This window comes from Mauremys mutica, chromosome 7 (assembly GCF_020497125.1).
Source record: "Mauremys mutica isolate MM-2020 ecotype Southern chromosome 7, ASM2049712v1, whole genome shotgun sequence".
Taxonomy (NCBI): Eukaryota; Metazoa; Chordata; order Testudines; family Geoemydidae; genus Mauremys; species Mauremys mutica.
This window is the reverse complement of record NC_059078.1, coordinates 55,698,293-55,715,376: the sequence shown is the minus strand read 5'-3', so window position 1 is coordinate 55,715,376 and position 17,084 is coordinate 55,698,293. Positions and strand designations below refer to the sequence as shown.

At 45.1% G+C, this 17,084-nt stretch overlaps 1 protein-coding gene across 7 annotated transcripts in view; it reads left to right on the top strand.

Moving 5' to 3' along the window:
• The window catches only part of USP54 (ubiquitin specific peptidase 54), a 279,929-nt gene that overhangs the window by 135,070 nt on the left and 127,775 nt on the right, over positions 1-17,084 (top strand). For all 7 annotated transcript variants that reach the window (XM_045025077.1, XM_045025075.1, XM_045025079.1 and 4 more), the window contains one exon: positions 4,055-4,147. In XM_045025077.1, coding sequence (XP_044881012.1) covers positions 4,055-4,147 — 93 coding nt within the window. The remainder of the gene's footprint in view (positions 1-4,054; positions 4,148-17,084) is intronic.

Below are 17,084 nucleotides of genomic sequence, written 5' to 3'. Positions count from 1 at the left end.
TTATTTATTTTTTTTAAATCATTGATTTTTGTACACCATGAAAAAATACTTTTACACTTGTAAACTTGTGCTCTAAGGTCCATTACTTAACAGATTTCCAGGACTGGAAACACTTTGGGAGACCAATACAAATGCTTTCAGGATCAGTAAACTTTTCCAGCAAGTTATCCTCAGCCAGCAATCAAAAAGAAAATGTGCACTGCCTGTGCATATGCTATGGAAGTATTTAGTCAGTTAAATGCACAATGCAATTTGGGGCAAGCTTCTTTTGGCACACCGCCTTAAAGATAATGCGTCCTGATGTTAGATATTGAGTGCTGGGTATGTACTAAGGCCCAATTAGTTTAAATTAAGCTAGTTATCAATAATCATATTTATTTATAATGTTTGTTATATAATGTCTTTAGTCAGAGGATTGAAAACATTCAGAAAGGTCAATATTTATCACAGTTTGTCAGAGGTGGACACTGAGACACAGAAGTCAAGTGATTTGCCCAAGGTAACTGTTTCAGTATCAGAGCTGGGAAGAAAAGCCTGTTCTAACTTTTATCTAACTTTGCCTATAATTTAACCTATATGCTAGCAACAACCAACTGTAAATACTTCTGATGCTAACACAATAGTCAATACCATGATTTCTAGGGGGGGGGGGGAGAAATACCCATCCACGTTGATCAGGGCTAGAAAATTTCCAGTAGTAAGTGTGTGTAAATATGGGGGAGGAATAGCTCAGTGGTTTGAGTATTGGCCTGTTAAACCCAGGGTTGTGAGTTCAATCCTTGAGGGGACCATTTAGTTGGGGATTGGTCCTGCTTTGAGCAGGGGGTTGGACTAGATGACCTCCTACAGTCGTTTCCAACCCTAATAATCTGTGATTGTTGCTAGTTTGATTTCAGCTGCAGTGGAGATAGAACAGTATAGTTTTGGCCAGCAAGAAACAGTTTATCTTTGCAGCAGCCACTCCTAGAGTAAAGGGTCTTTAATTCTTCCAGCCAGAGTGCTGAGGCTAAGAGATGAAGTACGGAACAAAGGGTAAGTAATTTATAGATCACCACAACCCGAACAATAGGACTGACAAATTATTAAACAGTTTTTCCTGTGAAGAGTATACATTCATCAGAGTGCCTGCATCACTTGCAGCCAGGTTCTGTAGTTGGTCAGCAGACTCATGAGGGGAAAAACAGGAGGAAGAAGTCTCTGGGAATTGGAAGAAAGGCCAGCCCATCATTTTGGTTACAATGATTAGTTTTTCTTACATTAGATTCTTAGATTAGCCTAAGAAAATCTTTGTCTGCACTCCCACTTCTGTGGATAAAACTTTTATCGGTCAGGGGTGTGGAAAACCCCCCTGACAGACATAAATTTCACTGACAGACTTGGTGGGGTGGACAGCGCTATGTCAGCAGGAGACACTCCCACCAACATAGCCACTGCTACTCATTGGTGGTGGTTTAATTATGCTGACGGGAGAGGTCTTGATATAGAGCGGCTACATGGGAGACCTTACAGCAGTGCAGCTGCAGCGATATAGCTGTGCCGCTGTAAGGTCTATAGTGTAGACATAACCTTAATCTCCTCTTATCTTACATTCTATTACTGACATATCTGACATTATATTACTCACCTTCCAGCATGGAAAGTCAGCTGCATCTGCTGAAATTGGGAATACTTCCATAAATACACTGGCAGAAAAGGAGTATGCAAGCAATACAATGTAGTATTAGCCCTTCATAGAATCATAGAATCTCAGGGTTGGAAGGGACCTCAGGAGGTCATCTAGTCCAACCCCCTGCTCAAAGCAGGACCAAACCCAACTAAATCATCCCAGCCAGGGCTTTGTCAAGCCTGACCTTAAAAACCTCTAAGGAAGGAGATTCCACTACCTCCCTAGGTAACCCATTCCAGTGCTTCACCACCCTACTAGTGAAAAAGTTCTTCCTAATGTCCAACCTAAACCTCCCCCTCTGCAACTTGAGACCATTACTCCTTGTTCTGTCATCTTCTACCACTGAGAACAGTCTAGATCCATCCTCTTTGGAACCCCCTTTCAGGTAGTTGAAAGCAGCTATCAAATCCCCCCTCGTTCTTCTCTTCTGCAGACTAAACAATCCCAGTTCCCTCAGCCTCTCCTCATAAGTCATGTGCTCCAGCCCCCTAATCATTTTTGTTGCCCTCCGCTGGACTCTCTCCAATTTGTGCACATCCTTCTTGTAGTGTGGGGCCCAAAACTGGACACAGTACTCCAAATGAGGCCTCACCAGTGCTGAGTAGAGGGGAATGATCACATCCCTCGATCTGCTGGAAATGCCCCTACTTATACAACCCAAAATGCCATTAGCTTTCTTGGCAACAAGGGCACACTGTTGACTCATATTCAGCTTTTCGTCCACCGTAACCCCTAGGTCCTTTTCTGCAGAACTGCTGCCCAGCCATTCGGTCCCTAGTCTGTAGCAGTGCATGGGATTCTTCCGTCCTAAGTGCAGGACTCTGCACTTGTCCTTGTTGAACCTCATCATATTTCTTTTGGCCCAATCCTCTAATTTGTCTAGGTCCCTCTGTATCCTAGCCCTACCCTCCAGCGTATCAACCACTCCTCCCAGTTTAGTGTCATCTGCAAACTTGCTAAGGGTGCAGTCCACACCATCCTCCAGATCGTTAATGAAGATATTGAATAAAACCGGCCCCAGCACCGACCCTTGGGGCACTCCACTTGATACCGGCTGCCAACTAGACATGGAACCATTGATCACTACCCGTTGAGCCCGACCATCTAGCCAGTTTTCTATCCACCTTACCGTCCATTCATCCAGCCCAGACTTCTTTAACTTGCTGGCAAGAATACTGTGGGAGACTGTATCAAAAGCTTTGCTAAAGTCCAGAAATAGCACATCCACTGCTTTCCTCTCATCCACAGAGCCGGTTATCTCATCATAGAAGGCAATTAGGTTAGTCAGGCATGACTTGCCCTTGGTGAATCCATGCTGACTGTTCCTGATCACTTTCCCCTCCTTTAAGCGGTTCAGGATTGATTCCTTGAGGACCTGTTCCATGATTTTTCCAGGGACTGAGGTGAGATTGACTGGCCTGTAGTTCCCTGGATCTTCCTTCTTCCCTTTTTTAAAGATGCGCACTACATTAGCCTTTTTCCAGTCATCCAGGACCTCCCCCGATCGCCATGATTTTTCAAAGATAATGGCCAATGGCTCTGCAATCTCATCGGCCAACTCCTTTAGCACCCTCGGATGCAGCGCATCCGGCCCCATGGACTTGTGCTCGTCCAGCTTTCCTAAATAGCCCCGAACTACTTCTTTCTCCACAGAGAGCTGGTCACCTCCTCCCCATACCGTGCTGCAGAGTGCAGCTGTCTGGGAGCTGACCTTGTCTGTGAAGACAGAGGCAAAAAAAGCATTGAGTACACTAGCTTTCTCCACATCCTCTGTCACTAGGTTCCCTCCCTCATTCAGCTTGTGCTTCCTCCCGGTATCCCACTTCCCCACTTACCTCGGGGCTTTGGTCTCCTTCCCCCGGTGAACCTAGTTTAAAGCCCTCCTCACTAGGTTAGCCAGCCTGCTTGCAAAGATGCTCTTCCCTCTCTTCGTGAGGTGGAGCCCGTCTCTGCCTAGCAATCCTTCTTCTTGGAAGACCATCCCATTGTCAAAGAATCCAAACCCACTTCTCTCCCTAGAACTATCAACTCAAAACACCTAAGTCTCTGCCTGCCCATCTTGTGGCTGAGCAATTCCACAGCAAAAGGCTTGAAGATTTAAAAACGTGTTATGGGATCTGAATCCACCCCAGGAGAATTACAGCCTCAGTTAAATGTGTGAGAGAGATGCTGAGGGATGCTCTGTTGGACTGCATGGGTAGTAAACTAGTATCTATAACTGGAAACACTTAGGGCAAGAAAAATTAAAGGCATGTCTTGTTAATGAATAGTTAGAATGGCATGAATGCTTTTTGGAAATATTTGGATTGCATAATTTTAGTTAAAAACTTGTGCAAGATTTTCCTATTCAGATTAATAAAATAACCTCTGCTTCCATTTGCTTTACAGGTTCTTTGGCACCTGGATATCTTCCGTCGCAGCTTCCGACAGATCACGACACACAAGTGCATGGGAGATTCTTGCATCTTTTGTGCTCTTAAGGTAAGAGATGGGAGCAAAAAAAGAAAAACAGTTTGGAGAAATTGGAATTGTTTACCAGAGACTGTATTTGTGGGTTGCATTTAGTTAACCATTGACACAGGGACTGGTGAGAAGGAAAGTAAATCTACTTAGATGCAGGCTGCAGAGAGTCCTAAGATATAATGCCATACCTTCAGCATATTCAGCCAATGGGATGTGAGAGTGTCATGTTTCTGTCTTGAGTTTCCTCCATTAAATGTGTAATTACTCTCTATCCCAGAGGTGGGCAAACTACGGTGGGCCGCGGGACCCTCCTGCCAGGCCCCTGAACTCCTGGCCCGGGAGGCTACCCCCGGCCCCGCCCCTGCTGTTTCCCCTCCCCCGCAGCCTCAGCTCACTCCGCCGCCAGCGCAATGCTCTGGGCGGCAAGGCTGCGAGTTTCTGGGGCAGAGCTGCTGCAGAGCCCGGCCTGACCCGATGCTCTGTGCTGCACAGTGGCGATGGCGTGGCGGGCTCCAGCCGGGCAGCGCGGCTGTAGTGCTGCCAGCCACCGGTGCTCCAGGCAGCACGGTAAGGGGGCAGGGAGCGGGGGGTGGGGCGGTTTGATAGAGGGTAGGGGAATTCAGAGGGGTGGTCAGGGGGAGGGGATGTGGATAGGGGTCAGGACAGTCAGAGGGCAGGGAACAGGGGGTTTGAATGGGAGCAGGGGTCTGCGGGGGGCAGTCAGGAATGAGAGGAGGAGTTGGATGGGGTGGCGGGGGCCAGTTAGGGGCAGGGGTTCCAGAGGCAGTCAGGGGACAGGGAGAAGAGGTGGTTGGATGGGGCAGGGGTCCCCGGGGAGCAGTTAGGAAGGAGGGGGGTTGGATGGGGTGGCGGAGGGCAGTCAGGGGACAGGGAGTGGAGGGGATTGGGGTGGGGGAGCCGTCAGGGCACAGGGTGGGTTGGATGGAGCAGGAGTCCCAGGGGAGGGTGGATTGGGGGTGGGGTCCGGGCCATGACCCCCTCCCCTAACCAGTCCTTCATACAATTTCCGAAACCCAATGAGGCCCTCAGGCCAAAATGTTTGCCTGCACCTGCTCTATCTTTCTGATAATGGAGTTCTACATGAAGCTAACAGGAGCCTCCATCTTATTTGAATAGTTTAATTTCTCAAACTCAGTTGTATTTTCTATTTTGACTTTTTGATTTATTATAATTATTTTCAGCATAGTCAGTGCCCACCTCAGTATCTGCCTTTCCATAAGAGCTGCTTAAGAAACTAGTTTCAAAGTCAGGAGTTAGTAATAGAGAGAAAAGGTGAATATGCAGCATCAATGAGTGTATCACCAGTGTTGGTCAGCTATAATGATAGCAGAGAGTGGAAATGTTTCTAACAAGAAAAGATATATAGTTTTGGGGGAAAAGAGTCTCTTGCCTATGAAGTCTTTAGGCTAAAAGTCTTTTTCAGTTTAAAACTGTTGGGGGGAGTTTTTCTGAGATGATACTGGACTGTGGAAAAGCTGACTCAAGAGGCTTCTCTCACCAGCCTTACGAGGTATTAAGAGTATGGTACACACCTTTATGGAACCAGTTCTCAGACACCATTATTAAACCTATTTCACAGGAGGAGAAACAAGTAGTTAAATATCGTAGACATGGGCATGGGAGTAAGGAATTCTGGATTCAAAGAAAAAAAATGAGAGCAAAAAACCATTCCTCCAGCAAAAAAACTTTAGGACCAGACTTCTAAGAGAAACTGCTGAGCTTCAGTTCATTTGCAAATTTGACACCATCAGTTTAGGATTAAACAGACTGTGAATGGCTTGCCAACTACAGAACCAGTTTCTCCTCCCTTGGTTTTCACACCTCAACTGCTAGAACAGGGCCTCATCCTCCCTGATTGATCTAACCTCGTTATCTCTAGCTTGCTTCTTGCTTGCTTATATTTACCTGCCCCTGGAAATTTCCACTCTTGCATCCGACGAAGTGGGTATTCACCCACGAAAGCTCATGCTGCAAAACGTCTGTTAGTCTATAAGGTGCCACAGGATTCTTTGCTGCTTTTACAGAACCAGACTAACACGGCTACCTCTCTGATACTTGGATTCAAATGTTGGTTCTGACACTAATTGGTTTTGTGACCTTAAGTAAATTACTTAGGCCTACATTTGCAAATGTCTCTTAATTTTGGAAGCCTCCAGTTTTGGGTGCCCAATTTGAGACACTTGATTTGCTGAGAACCCACAACTCCAGTTCAAGTTAATAGAAGCAACAGATGTTCAGGACCTCTACAAATCAGGAAAATTAGTCAACATACTTGAAAATGTATACTGCAGCATCCCTGAGTAGCAGTTTCCCCATCTGTAAAAATGGGGCAGTGATATTTACCTAAGCGTCCGATTGGTTGAAAGGCCTAAATAAATTAATTGTATTGTGGTAGCACCTGAAGGTCCCAGGGCTGCCCAGAAGTGGGGGGCAAGTGGGGCAATTTGCCCCAGACCCCAGGCTCAGCAGGGGCCCCCAAGAGAACAGCTGAGGCTCCCTCCCTGGCCCGACCCTGCCTCCGCCCCTCTCCCGGAGCCTCAGCGCATCCAGGAGCATCCCTGAACAGCGGCGCAGCGTGGCTCCGGCGGGGCCTGAGCTCCTCCCCGCTCAGAGCTGCATGGTAAGGGGGCGGGGCTGCGAGCTGCAGCGGGGCCTGAGTTCCCTCTGCTTGGTGTGGAGCTTGCAGCCCTGCCCCTTTACCACGTGGCTCTGAGCAGGGAGGAGCTCAGGAGCCCCGCCAGAGCCACGCTGCGCCACTGTTCAGGGATGCTCCTGGATGCAACGTTCTGAGGCTCCGGGTGAGGGGGGAGCCGGGGGTAAGAGGCCGGGGTGGGGGTGGAGGTGGATAAGGGGCAGGGAGGAGACAGAGTTGGGGGGGGGGCGGTCAGGGGATGGGGAATGGGGGGGTTGGATCGTGGGCGTTCTGGGGGTCTGTCAGGACTCAGCGGGGGGGTGGATAGGGGTCGGGGCAGTGGTGGGTCTCTGGGGGACGGTGAGGGGGCAAGGAGCAGGATGGGTCAGGGATTCCGAGGGGGGCAGGCAGTTGGGGGCAGGAAGTGGGTGGGGGTCAGATAGGGGCAGGACCAGACTGTTTGGGAGGCACAGCCTTCCCTACCCTAAAGCTCATTCAGCAATTTGAGGCTTGCAGAAGAGCCAAGCTGTTAGCTTTCGATTAGCGCTACCATCCCTTTCACTTCTCAAATGCCAAATTATAGTCTATATTTAATTTCAGTGCCATAGGGAGATTCGTGTCAGGGGAGGGTAGCTTCATTTAAAATTAGCCACTGGGGGAGGGATCACATGAGAAGAGCAATATCCTACAGCATCTAGCTCCTTCCCAACCCTACCAAGAGAGACCCCCCTCCCCTGCATTCCCTGAGGTTTCAGAGGGGTTAATTCAGTGGTTCTCAAACTTCTGTCCTGGTGACCCCTTTCACATAGCAAACCTCTGAGTGCGACACCCCCCCACCCCCATAAATTGAAAACACTTTTTTATATATTTAACACTGTTATAAATGCTGGAGGCAAAGCGGGGTTTGAGGTGGACGCTGACAGCTCGCGACCCCCAGTAATAACCTCATGACCCCCTGAGGTGTCCCGACCCCCAGTTTGAGAACTCCTGGGTTAATTTAATTTTAGCACCCTGTGTCCATTCACATGTGTCATAGGTCTCTGTAATCCAAGATAGAACCATACAGGGTCTAAACTTATCAATCTCTGGAGAGAATCCCCCCTCCTTTCTTTCTCAGTAAAAGCAAAGTAACAGCAAACAGGAATAAAGAATTTCCTTTAGCAAACACACAATTGCAAATGTAGAAAACAACTTAAAAGACTAATTCGCCTTTCTAATTAATACTCACTATTAAATAGTAGAAACTACTCCAGGAGAACTTGGAGACATGACTGTCCTCTCTTAGATCCAAAGAGAGCTCTCACAAAGAACACAGACAAAGGCTTCCCTCCACAGAGATTTGAAAAAATCTTGTCTCTGATTGGTCCTCTGGTCACGTGGTAATCAGGTACTGCATGTTAACCCTTTACAGGTAAAAGAGACCTTAACCCTGATCTGTTTATTTATGACAACATGCATGTGTTATTTTGAGCATTTCAGTTTTCACAACATAGGCTCATCCCAGATTCTGGAACAAACTCAAATGCTCAGTTTGTGGAGTATGTACATAAGCTATACCAGGGGTTGGCAACCTATCGCACGTGTGCCAAAGACAGCACGCAAGCTAATTTTCAGTGGCATTCACACTGCCCGGGTCCTGGCCAGCAATCCGGAGGGATTTGCATTTTAATTTAATTTTAAATGAAGCTTCTTAAACATTTAAAAAATCGTATTTACTTTACATTCAACAATAGTTTAGTTATATATTATAGACTTATAGAAAGAGACCTTCTAAAAACATTAAAATATATTTCTGGCATTCGAAACCTTAAATTAGAGTGAATAAATGAAGACTTGGCACACCACTTCTGAAAGGTTGCTGACCCCTGAGCTATACTAAAGACAAACTCACAGTAACCGTCTCCAGTTTGTGAGGGACCCCATGGAGCCAGTCTCTAGGAAACAGATAAATTCATGGAGGTTAAGTCCATTAATGGCTATTAGCCAGGATGGGTAAAGAATGGTGTCCCTAGCCTCTGTTTGTCAGAGGATGGAGATGGATGACAGGAGAGAGATCACTTGATCATTACCTGTTAGGTTCACTCCTTCTGGGGCACTTAGCATTGGCCATTGTCAGTAGATAGGATACTGGGCTGGATGGACCTTTGGTTTGACCCAGTATGGCTGTTCTTATTTTCTAACCTAAATGAACCCAAAGTTATGGAGACAGATATGAGTCAAGGAAGCCAACAGAGTATCAGAAACCTGGAAAAATCTCTGACTGGATGGGCTCCGGCGTTTGGTCACAAGCTGAGGTGGTTCAAAAGTTTTGGATTTTTTTTAAGCAGAATTTTTTTATGGTTTCTTTAAACAATCAAACACAGCAAGCAGCAAATATTTGTCCACACACTTCTGAAACCCCAAACCATATTCAGGTTTTGGCAGACTAATTTCAGCTTTTCAATTAAAAAAAACCACAACAAATTTTGAAGGAAAGCAGACATTGTCCATGATTTTTTTTCCTGCTTTTTAAAAACCCCTAGTTTTTGATCCAAAAAAAGTTTTGACGGAAAATATTCATCCAACCCTTTTAATGAGCTTTAGTGCCTTTTAGCACTAGCTGATGCTGAGAACCAATGATGCCTTGTAAAGAAGTTTTCTCAAAACTGGTTTGTGCTGAGATGCGGAAGGTTTATTTTTCCCAGGGCTGCCTGGGGGGGGGGGCAAGTGGGGCAATTGGCCCCGGGCCCCCACGAGAATATAGTATTGCAATTTTTTTTATGGAATGGCCCCCCGAAATTGCTTTGCCCCAGGCCCCCTAAATCCTCTGGGCGGCCCTGGAAGGTCCTAATCCTGTTTTGCTAAGCACTTTACATACACATAACAAAAAGATGGTCCCTGCTCCAAAGAACTTGCATCCTAAGTATGAGCCAACAGATTGGTACAATAAAGTGGCAGGGGGGAGCACAAGGTAACAGTGAGATTATAATAAGTGAAAAAGCAGTAATCACAATATGCTAGCTGTCTAACCATTTTTGAGTGACTTGTAGGCATCATGGCAGAGACAAGTTTAAAGGATGAATTCAAAAGAGGGTAGTATAGTGGCATGGTGGAGTTTTATAGAATGGATCTCCCATGCATAGGGACAGCAAGGGAGAGAGCACAAAGATGTCAAATTTTCCATGTGTACATGGACCATGAAAATTTGATATGGAACAGAGGTGAGGGTCGATGGCTATATACCAGTGGTTTTCAACCTTTTTTGCAGAACCCTACAAAACTTCAAATGGCTGTGCGGGCTCCTTTGGAAATATTGAACATAGTCTGCAGACTCTCAGTGGTCTCCGGGCCACAGTTTGAAAACCACTGCTCTATGAGAGGAGATATGTAGAACTCTGCTAAGCCATGAGGGATGACACATAGTTTGTGATTATGATGGAAAAGAGGGAGTCATTGGAGGGACAAAAAGGAGGAGGAGATGTGTTGAAACAATGAGCCAGAAGATAATTGCAGCAGCATTTTGAATGCTCACTTGAATGCAAGATATGCTGTTGTTAAGGCCAGGAAGGGAGGAGGTTTCAGTAGCTGAAGAGCAAGATAATGAAGGCCTGGATGAAAGTTGCAACAGTGTGGATAGAGCAGAAAGGCTGAATATTAGAGATGTTGCATAGGAAGAAGTGGCAAGATTTGGACATGACTTGGATGTATGGGATTAGAGAGAGAGCTGAGTTGAAGATGATAGATTATGGCCATGAGGGATGAGGAGGATGGTGGTGATGTCTGTGGTAACCAAAAATGAGAGGAAGGAAGAGGGCTTAAGGGAAAAGATCAAGGAATTAAGTTTTGTCTACGCCGAGTTTTAAGCTAACAGCAGGACATCATGAGTGAAATCAAATTCCGGCTAAGATTTTAGTTTGAATAAAAGTGGCTCCAAAATGGAGCTGTGAGTCATCAGTGTAAAGATTATTGTTAAAGACGTGTTCTTGTATGAGGTCACCAAGAGAGATTGTGTAAAGGGAGAGGAGGGGGGCCAGGATGGAGCCCTGATGGACCCCACCACTGAATATTGGACTGTGGATGAAGAAGATCCTCTGAAGGAAACATGGAATGATTTGAGAAGTAGGAGAACCGGGAGAGGAAAGAGTCATGAAAACCAAGGGAAGATGAGTCATCAAGAAGAGTGTGGTTGGCTGGTGTCAAAGGCAGTCGATAGCTGAAGGAGGATAAGGATTTGAGTTTAGTTTACAAACTAAATGTTTGTGAAGTGTGTAGAGGTTCACAATGTTTGTTAAAGCTAGTTAGTGGCAGATGTGAGCCCAAAACTTAAAAGATCTGAGTTTATAGCCCTGTGCTTATTCTTTGAAACATGTGGAAAGGCGCCACTTGGTCCTCTTCCTCCCATCTTTGTATGATTGAGAATACCTATATTTATGGGTTTCGTATTTAAAGTTGATATCCATGCTATGTTAACCACAATCTTTAGCAAATTTTCATCAGAGCTTTTGCATCGTACAGAATTCCAAAATTCTTTCACCCAGTTCAGGAAGCTTACATGCAGTTGGTGCAGTGTTCCTATACATTATGAAAGCCCGAGTTTAAAAAAGGCAGAGTTAAAAACTCAGGAGAGTTTATGTATTAAACCATTTTTAGTAAGTAAATTATTCCCTCCAAGAAACATCCCTAAATGTAGTTAAAGGCATCAGTACTTGGCAAGAAAGAAAGAAAGAAAGAAAGAAAGAGGGAGGCGGTGGGGATAGAAACTCCAGATTAGATTTAATTCAAGCCAAAGTCTTGTAATTGTTTCTCATTGTAAAAAACAGTTTCTTTGTTGATGAAATACTGTGTAAGGATACCGTGTAAGAAATCCTCTTAGGGAACTATTATGCAAGAGTTGGCCAAGATTCTAACGTATGACGTAGAACTATTGGGAAGGAAGGAGTGGGTAAACCCAATTCCAGTGGCATCCTTCTCTTCAGCAAATGTGCAGAGCACGATCTCGTGATCACAAACACAATCCTCAGACAAAGAAACAAGTTCAAAACAACTTGGCAGTACCCCCACTCAAAACAGTGGCACCTCCTAGATTATGTCATTGCAAGAACACAGAGATGTCCAAATCACCCATGTCATGAGAGGAGCTGATGATTGCTGGACTGACCATTCCCTGGTGAGGTCAGTCATGTCCATCAGGATTGTACCGAAACATAGAAAGCAATCCACATCACACGGATGGCAATACAACATCCAAAGACTTCAATCCTCAATACACCAAGAGAACTTCCAAACACTCTTCAGTGGAAAAACTGGCCATATGCACACCTGGAAATGACAAGACAAGTGTCAAAGAGCACTCGGAAGCCCTAAAATAGACCATCCATGAGGTTTGTGAGAAATCCTTTGGCTTTGCCACCCACTGCCATCAAGACTGGTTTGACAACAACAACATTGAGATTACAGCCCTTTTGGACTAGAAGAGAAAAGCTTTCTGTGACTGGCAAAACCAACCACTATCCAGTCGGAAGCAGAGCACTTTCCATCAGCTCAAAGCTGAAGTTCAAAGGAGGATCCAAGAAATCAAAAACAAATTGTGGAAGGACAAAGCAAAAGAAATCCAAACATTTGCTGACAGACATGATATGCAGAGGGGTTTTTTTGTGAGACAAAGACCCTGTATGGACCAAGCTCACGTGGGCTAACACCTCTGAGATCCAAAGATGGTAGTGCCCTTCTTAAAGATAACAAATCCATCAAAGACTGCTGGAAGGAACAGCATCAAAAGCTTCTAAATTGAGACTCGACTGTAAACTGATGACACCATTGACTGTATCCCTCAGCACCCAATCTGGGAAACTCTTGCCTGCCCACCAATATCTGAGGAGGCCTGCAAAGCAGTTAAATGAAAAACAATAAAACACCAGGTCCTGGTGGCATACCAGCTGAAGTACTGAAACACTGACTAACAGGCTTAAAAAATCTGGCACTCTGAAGAAATCCTTGCTGACTTACGTAATGCTAACATCTTCACCGTTTTCAAAAAGGGAGACGGCGGACTGTGGCAACTATCGAGGCATTGCCCTTCTCTCCATCGCTGAGAAGATTCTTGCTAGACTCTTGCTGAATCACCTGCTTCCTGTTACAGAGGAAGTACTTCCAGAGTCCTAGTGTGGCTTCAGACCATCACAAGACACAACCGGCATGATTTTTGCAGCCAGGCAGATCTGGGAAAAATGTCAAGAACACCATCAGAAGCTGTATATGACCCTTATCGATTTGACCAAAGTCTTCAACTCTGTCAACCATGAGGCTCTGTGGAAAATCATGTCAAAGTTTGGTTGCCCAAGCACATTTATCATTATTGTAAGACTCCGCCATGACCAGATGACTGCCTCCATCTTGTGTAGCGGCTCTACCTCTGAGCCCTTTGTCATCTCAACTGGTGTAAAACAAGGTTGTGTACTGGCACCCACCCTTTTCTCCATTTTCTTAGCAGGTATGAAAACATTAGCCCAAGACCGTCTAACACAGGTCATTGGCATTCAATATCGGATTGACAACAACCTCTTCAATCTTTCTCATCTTTGTGCCAGAACTAAAGTAATATCGGCAACAATAACTGAACTCCAGTGCGCAGATGATTGTGCTGTAGTTGCACACTCAAAGGAGGATCTACAAACTGCCCTTAATTGCTTCTCTGAAGCTTACGAAAGCCTAGGGCTAACTCTGAACATCAGCAAAACAAAAGTTCTCCACCAGCCAATCCCTGGTCAATCATCAGACCCAGCAAGGAAGATCTACATCGACAAAGAAGAACTGGAAAATGTAGAATACTTTGCCTATCTTGCCAGCCATCTCTCACAGAGGGCAGACATAGACATCGAGATTCAGCACAGAATTCACGGTACCAGCCTAGTCTTTGGCAGACTGTCTCGCTGGGTGTTCAACAATCACAACATTAGAACACATACTAGACTTTTGGTTTATAAAGCAGTGGTAATCCCAACTCTCCTCTACGGCTTTGAGACTTGGGTGACCTATAGAAAATATCTGGAAAAACCCGGAACACCAGCACCTGCACTTTCTTCAGAAGATCCTCAACATAAAGTGGGAGGATTATCGCACTAACATCAATGTCCTCACAGAGGCCAACATCTTCAGTGTTGAGGCCCTGATTATCCAGCACCAGCTGAGGGGGAGCGAGCACTGTGTGTGCATGCCTAATGTACGCTTATTGAAACAACTGCTGTATGCCCAACTCACCAAAGAGAATGGAAACGGAGGCCAAAAGAAATGCTTTAAAGACACCCTCAAGATAAACATTGAGAGATGTGGCATCAACACTACACGCTGGGGAACAGCAGCCTGTGATAGGGATAACTGGTGAAAACTTGTCAGAGAGGGAACGTCCACTTTTGAGGAAAATTGCCTTGCCCTGGATGCAGAAAAATGCTAGAAAAGAAAGGAAAAACAACTGTCACGCAGCAATCGTGGCCCAACCCTGTCTTCCAACACCATCTGCAATGTCTGCCAATGAGCCTGTGGCTCAAGGATCAGACTCCTCAGTCACCAAAGGACCCATGAAAAACAAAACCTGTGAAAAGAGATCATCCTTGACCTTGAGGGATCGCCGACAACTGTGTAAAACTTCCAAAGTCTATTCAGTGGCTTTCAGGATCTCTTCTGACTTTTATTGCTGTGATATGTAAAATTGTGCAGGAGAAAAAACGAATATGTAGAAATCTGTTTGTGATAAGTAGTAGAATTGTCTCATTCTTGTTGTACACAACCAGCCTACTTTTACCCTATAATTGCAAAATAGTGCACATACTGTTTTATCTGTTGTGACGGCAGGAAACCATCATTATTAATCTGTGCAAAATGCTGCTACACATGCATAAACACTTGAGATTTTGCAGGTTACAATTTGTTATTGTTTTATGTTTGCTATTTTGAAATTGAGTATTAAAAACTAAAGTAAAATTGAAGTATAAAATAAAGGAATATAATATAAAAAGAAAAAGCTGAGTCACCAGGTGATACACGGAGAGGCAGAAATTGAAGAGCCGCTTGCTACATGCTCATGGAAAGGAGGCAGAGAGCCAAAGATCGTTTTCAGACTTTTTCCTAGCTTCATGTAACCTTTGAAAGAGATACTGATACTATGGTGAGAGTACACTGTACATAAATTCCCAGATTGGTGTGTATATATTTATAGTGTAAGTAACTTTTATATCCATTTGACTTCAAAACCTTTTGGCCATATGTTGGTCACATTGAGGAAACAAAAGACCTTGCATTAGTAGGAGCGTTGCCAGCAGATTGCGGGAAGTGTTTATTCCTCTCTATTCAGCACTGGTGAGGCCACATCTGGAGTATTGTGTCCAGTTTTGGGCCTTCCGCTACAGAAAGAATGTGGACAAATTGGAGAGAGTCCAGCAGAGGGCAACGAAAATGATTAGGGGGCTGGGGCACGTGACTTATGAGAAGAGGTTGAGAAGAGAACTGGGCTTATTTAGTCTGCAGAAGAGAGGAGTGAGTGAGGATTTGATAGCAGCCTTCAACTACCTAAAGGAGGGTTCCAAAGAGGATGGAGCTCGGCTGTTCTCAGTGGTGGCAGATGACAGCACAAGGAGCAATGGTCTCAAGTTGCAGTGGGGGAGGTCTAGGTTGGGTATGAGGAAAAACTATTTCACTAGGACCGTGGTGAAGCACTGGAATGGGTTACCTAAGGAGGTGGTGAAATCAAAGCTGTGGCTGGGAGGATTTAGTTGGGGTTGGTCCTGCTTTGAGCAGGGGGTTGGACTAGATGACCTCCTGAGGTCTCTTCCAACCCTAATCTTCTATGATTCTATAATTTGGTCCATCAAGTCAGGCATCCCATCTTCAGCAGTGGTCTATTCCTGATGCTTGAGGGAAAAGATCCTAGCTTCATAGTGCTCTCACAGTACGAATAACTAAAGCTGCAATTGTTTTAATTCTTGCCACATATTACTTGGCTTTGTTCATGAATTGATATGGAATCCATTTTGAAATCACTCCAAGCCCAAATGGGCAACCAGCCTTTTGAAGTAATCTGATATGTATACATTTATGAAAGTCAGGTAAAAGGTACTTGTACTATAGCTTGCAGGCCCTCAGCTGGAATCACAAACACCATGCCAACAATGCACCTGAGTTGTTGTGACAGTTTAAAGTTTCTCATTAACCCAGCTGCCACAGTGTGCAATAATGCTGTCGTGACACTAAAACAGCTTGCTGATTTATAATTAATGCTGAAGTCTGCAGTGTTCTATATTGTTTTGCTGTTTCTAGTGCATGACTTTGCTTTGGTGTCTGTTTATCTCTGCTCGGGGGGGGTGGGGGGGGAAATCCGTCCACTGTACTGAGCTTGACACAAAGAGTTTGTTCTCCTTCCAGGGATTGTACTGGGAGCTCCAGTGCCAGGATGTAGGACAGAGTGTTTTTTGTTCGCAAAGAATAATGCTGCATTGATTGATAAATTCCAGTGAGGCTGCTCTATTAGTAATTTTATCATGTACAACAAAAGCAGGAAGAATGTGAATTTTCTTTGTAGAAATAGTGTTTTCTAAAGTGAAAGCTGAGGACAATAGCAAGTTTGATTACCTTCAGAAACAGAAAGAATTGTTGTTCAGGGTGCTGATTAGGTGCATATTTGGAGAGTGAAGATTTATTGTAAAAAGTTCCTGAAGTGGCTGAAATATTAGGTAGTATATTGGTTGGGAAAGTCTTTATAATGCTCTTTCCAAATGAGGCTGTGACCCTATGGCAAAACAGTAGCAAAAATCTGTAAAATAAAAGTTTGTGTGTTTAATGGGCAGGGAATGGTGTGGGAGAAAGCACAAAGAAGATTGTGAGAGAAATAGATAAACAAGGTACCCAGGACTAGTCTACACTAGAAGCGCTACATTGGCGCAGCTGGTGAAGATACTCTATGCTTGTGGGAGAGAGCTAGGGTGACCATATTTCCCAAAGAGAAAACGGGACAGGCTGTTGCACATTGATGGAACCCTGTGTGTGTGTGTGGGGGGGAGGCATTCTGTTGCTGGGTCACTGGAACTCTGTGCCGCCCCCCCTCCCCCCCAGCTGTTGCCCAGTTGCTGGAATTCTTTGGACACCACTCACCCCATCCCGTTTGAAACTGTTGTCTGGTCACTGGAACCCTGAAGGGGGGGAGCCCACATGCTAGAACATTGCTCTCCCCCCCTCACCCTGTCTCTCTCCTGTGGGGGGCTGGCATCTCTGCTCACCACTCCGTACCACACCCCACTTTTTTGATAAAAGTGAGCATTTATCCTGTTTGCTTTT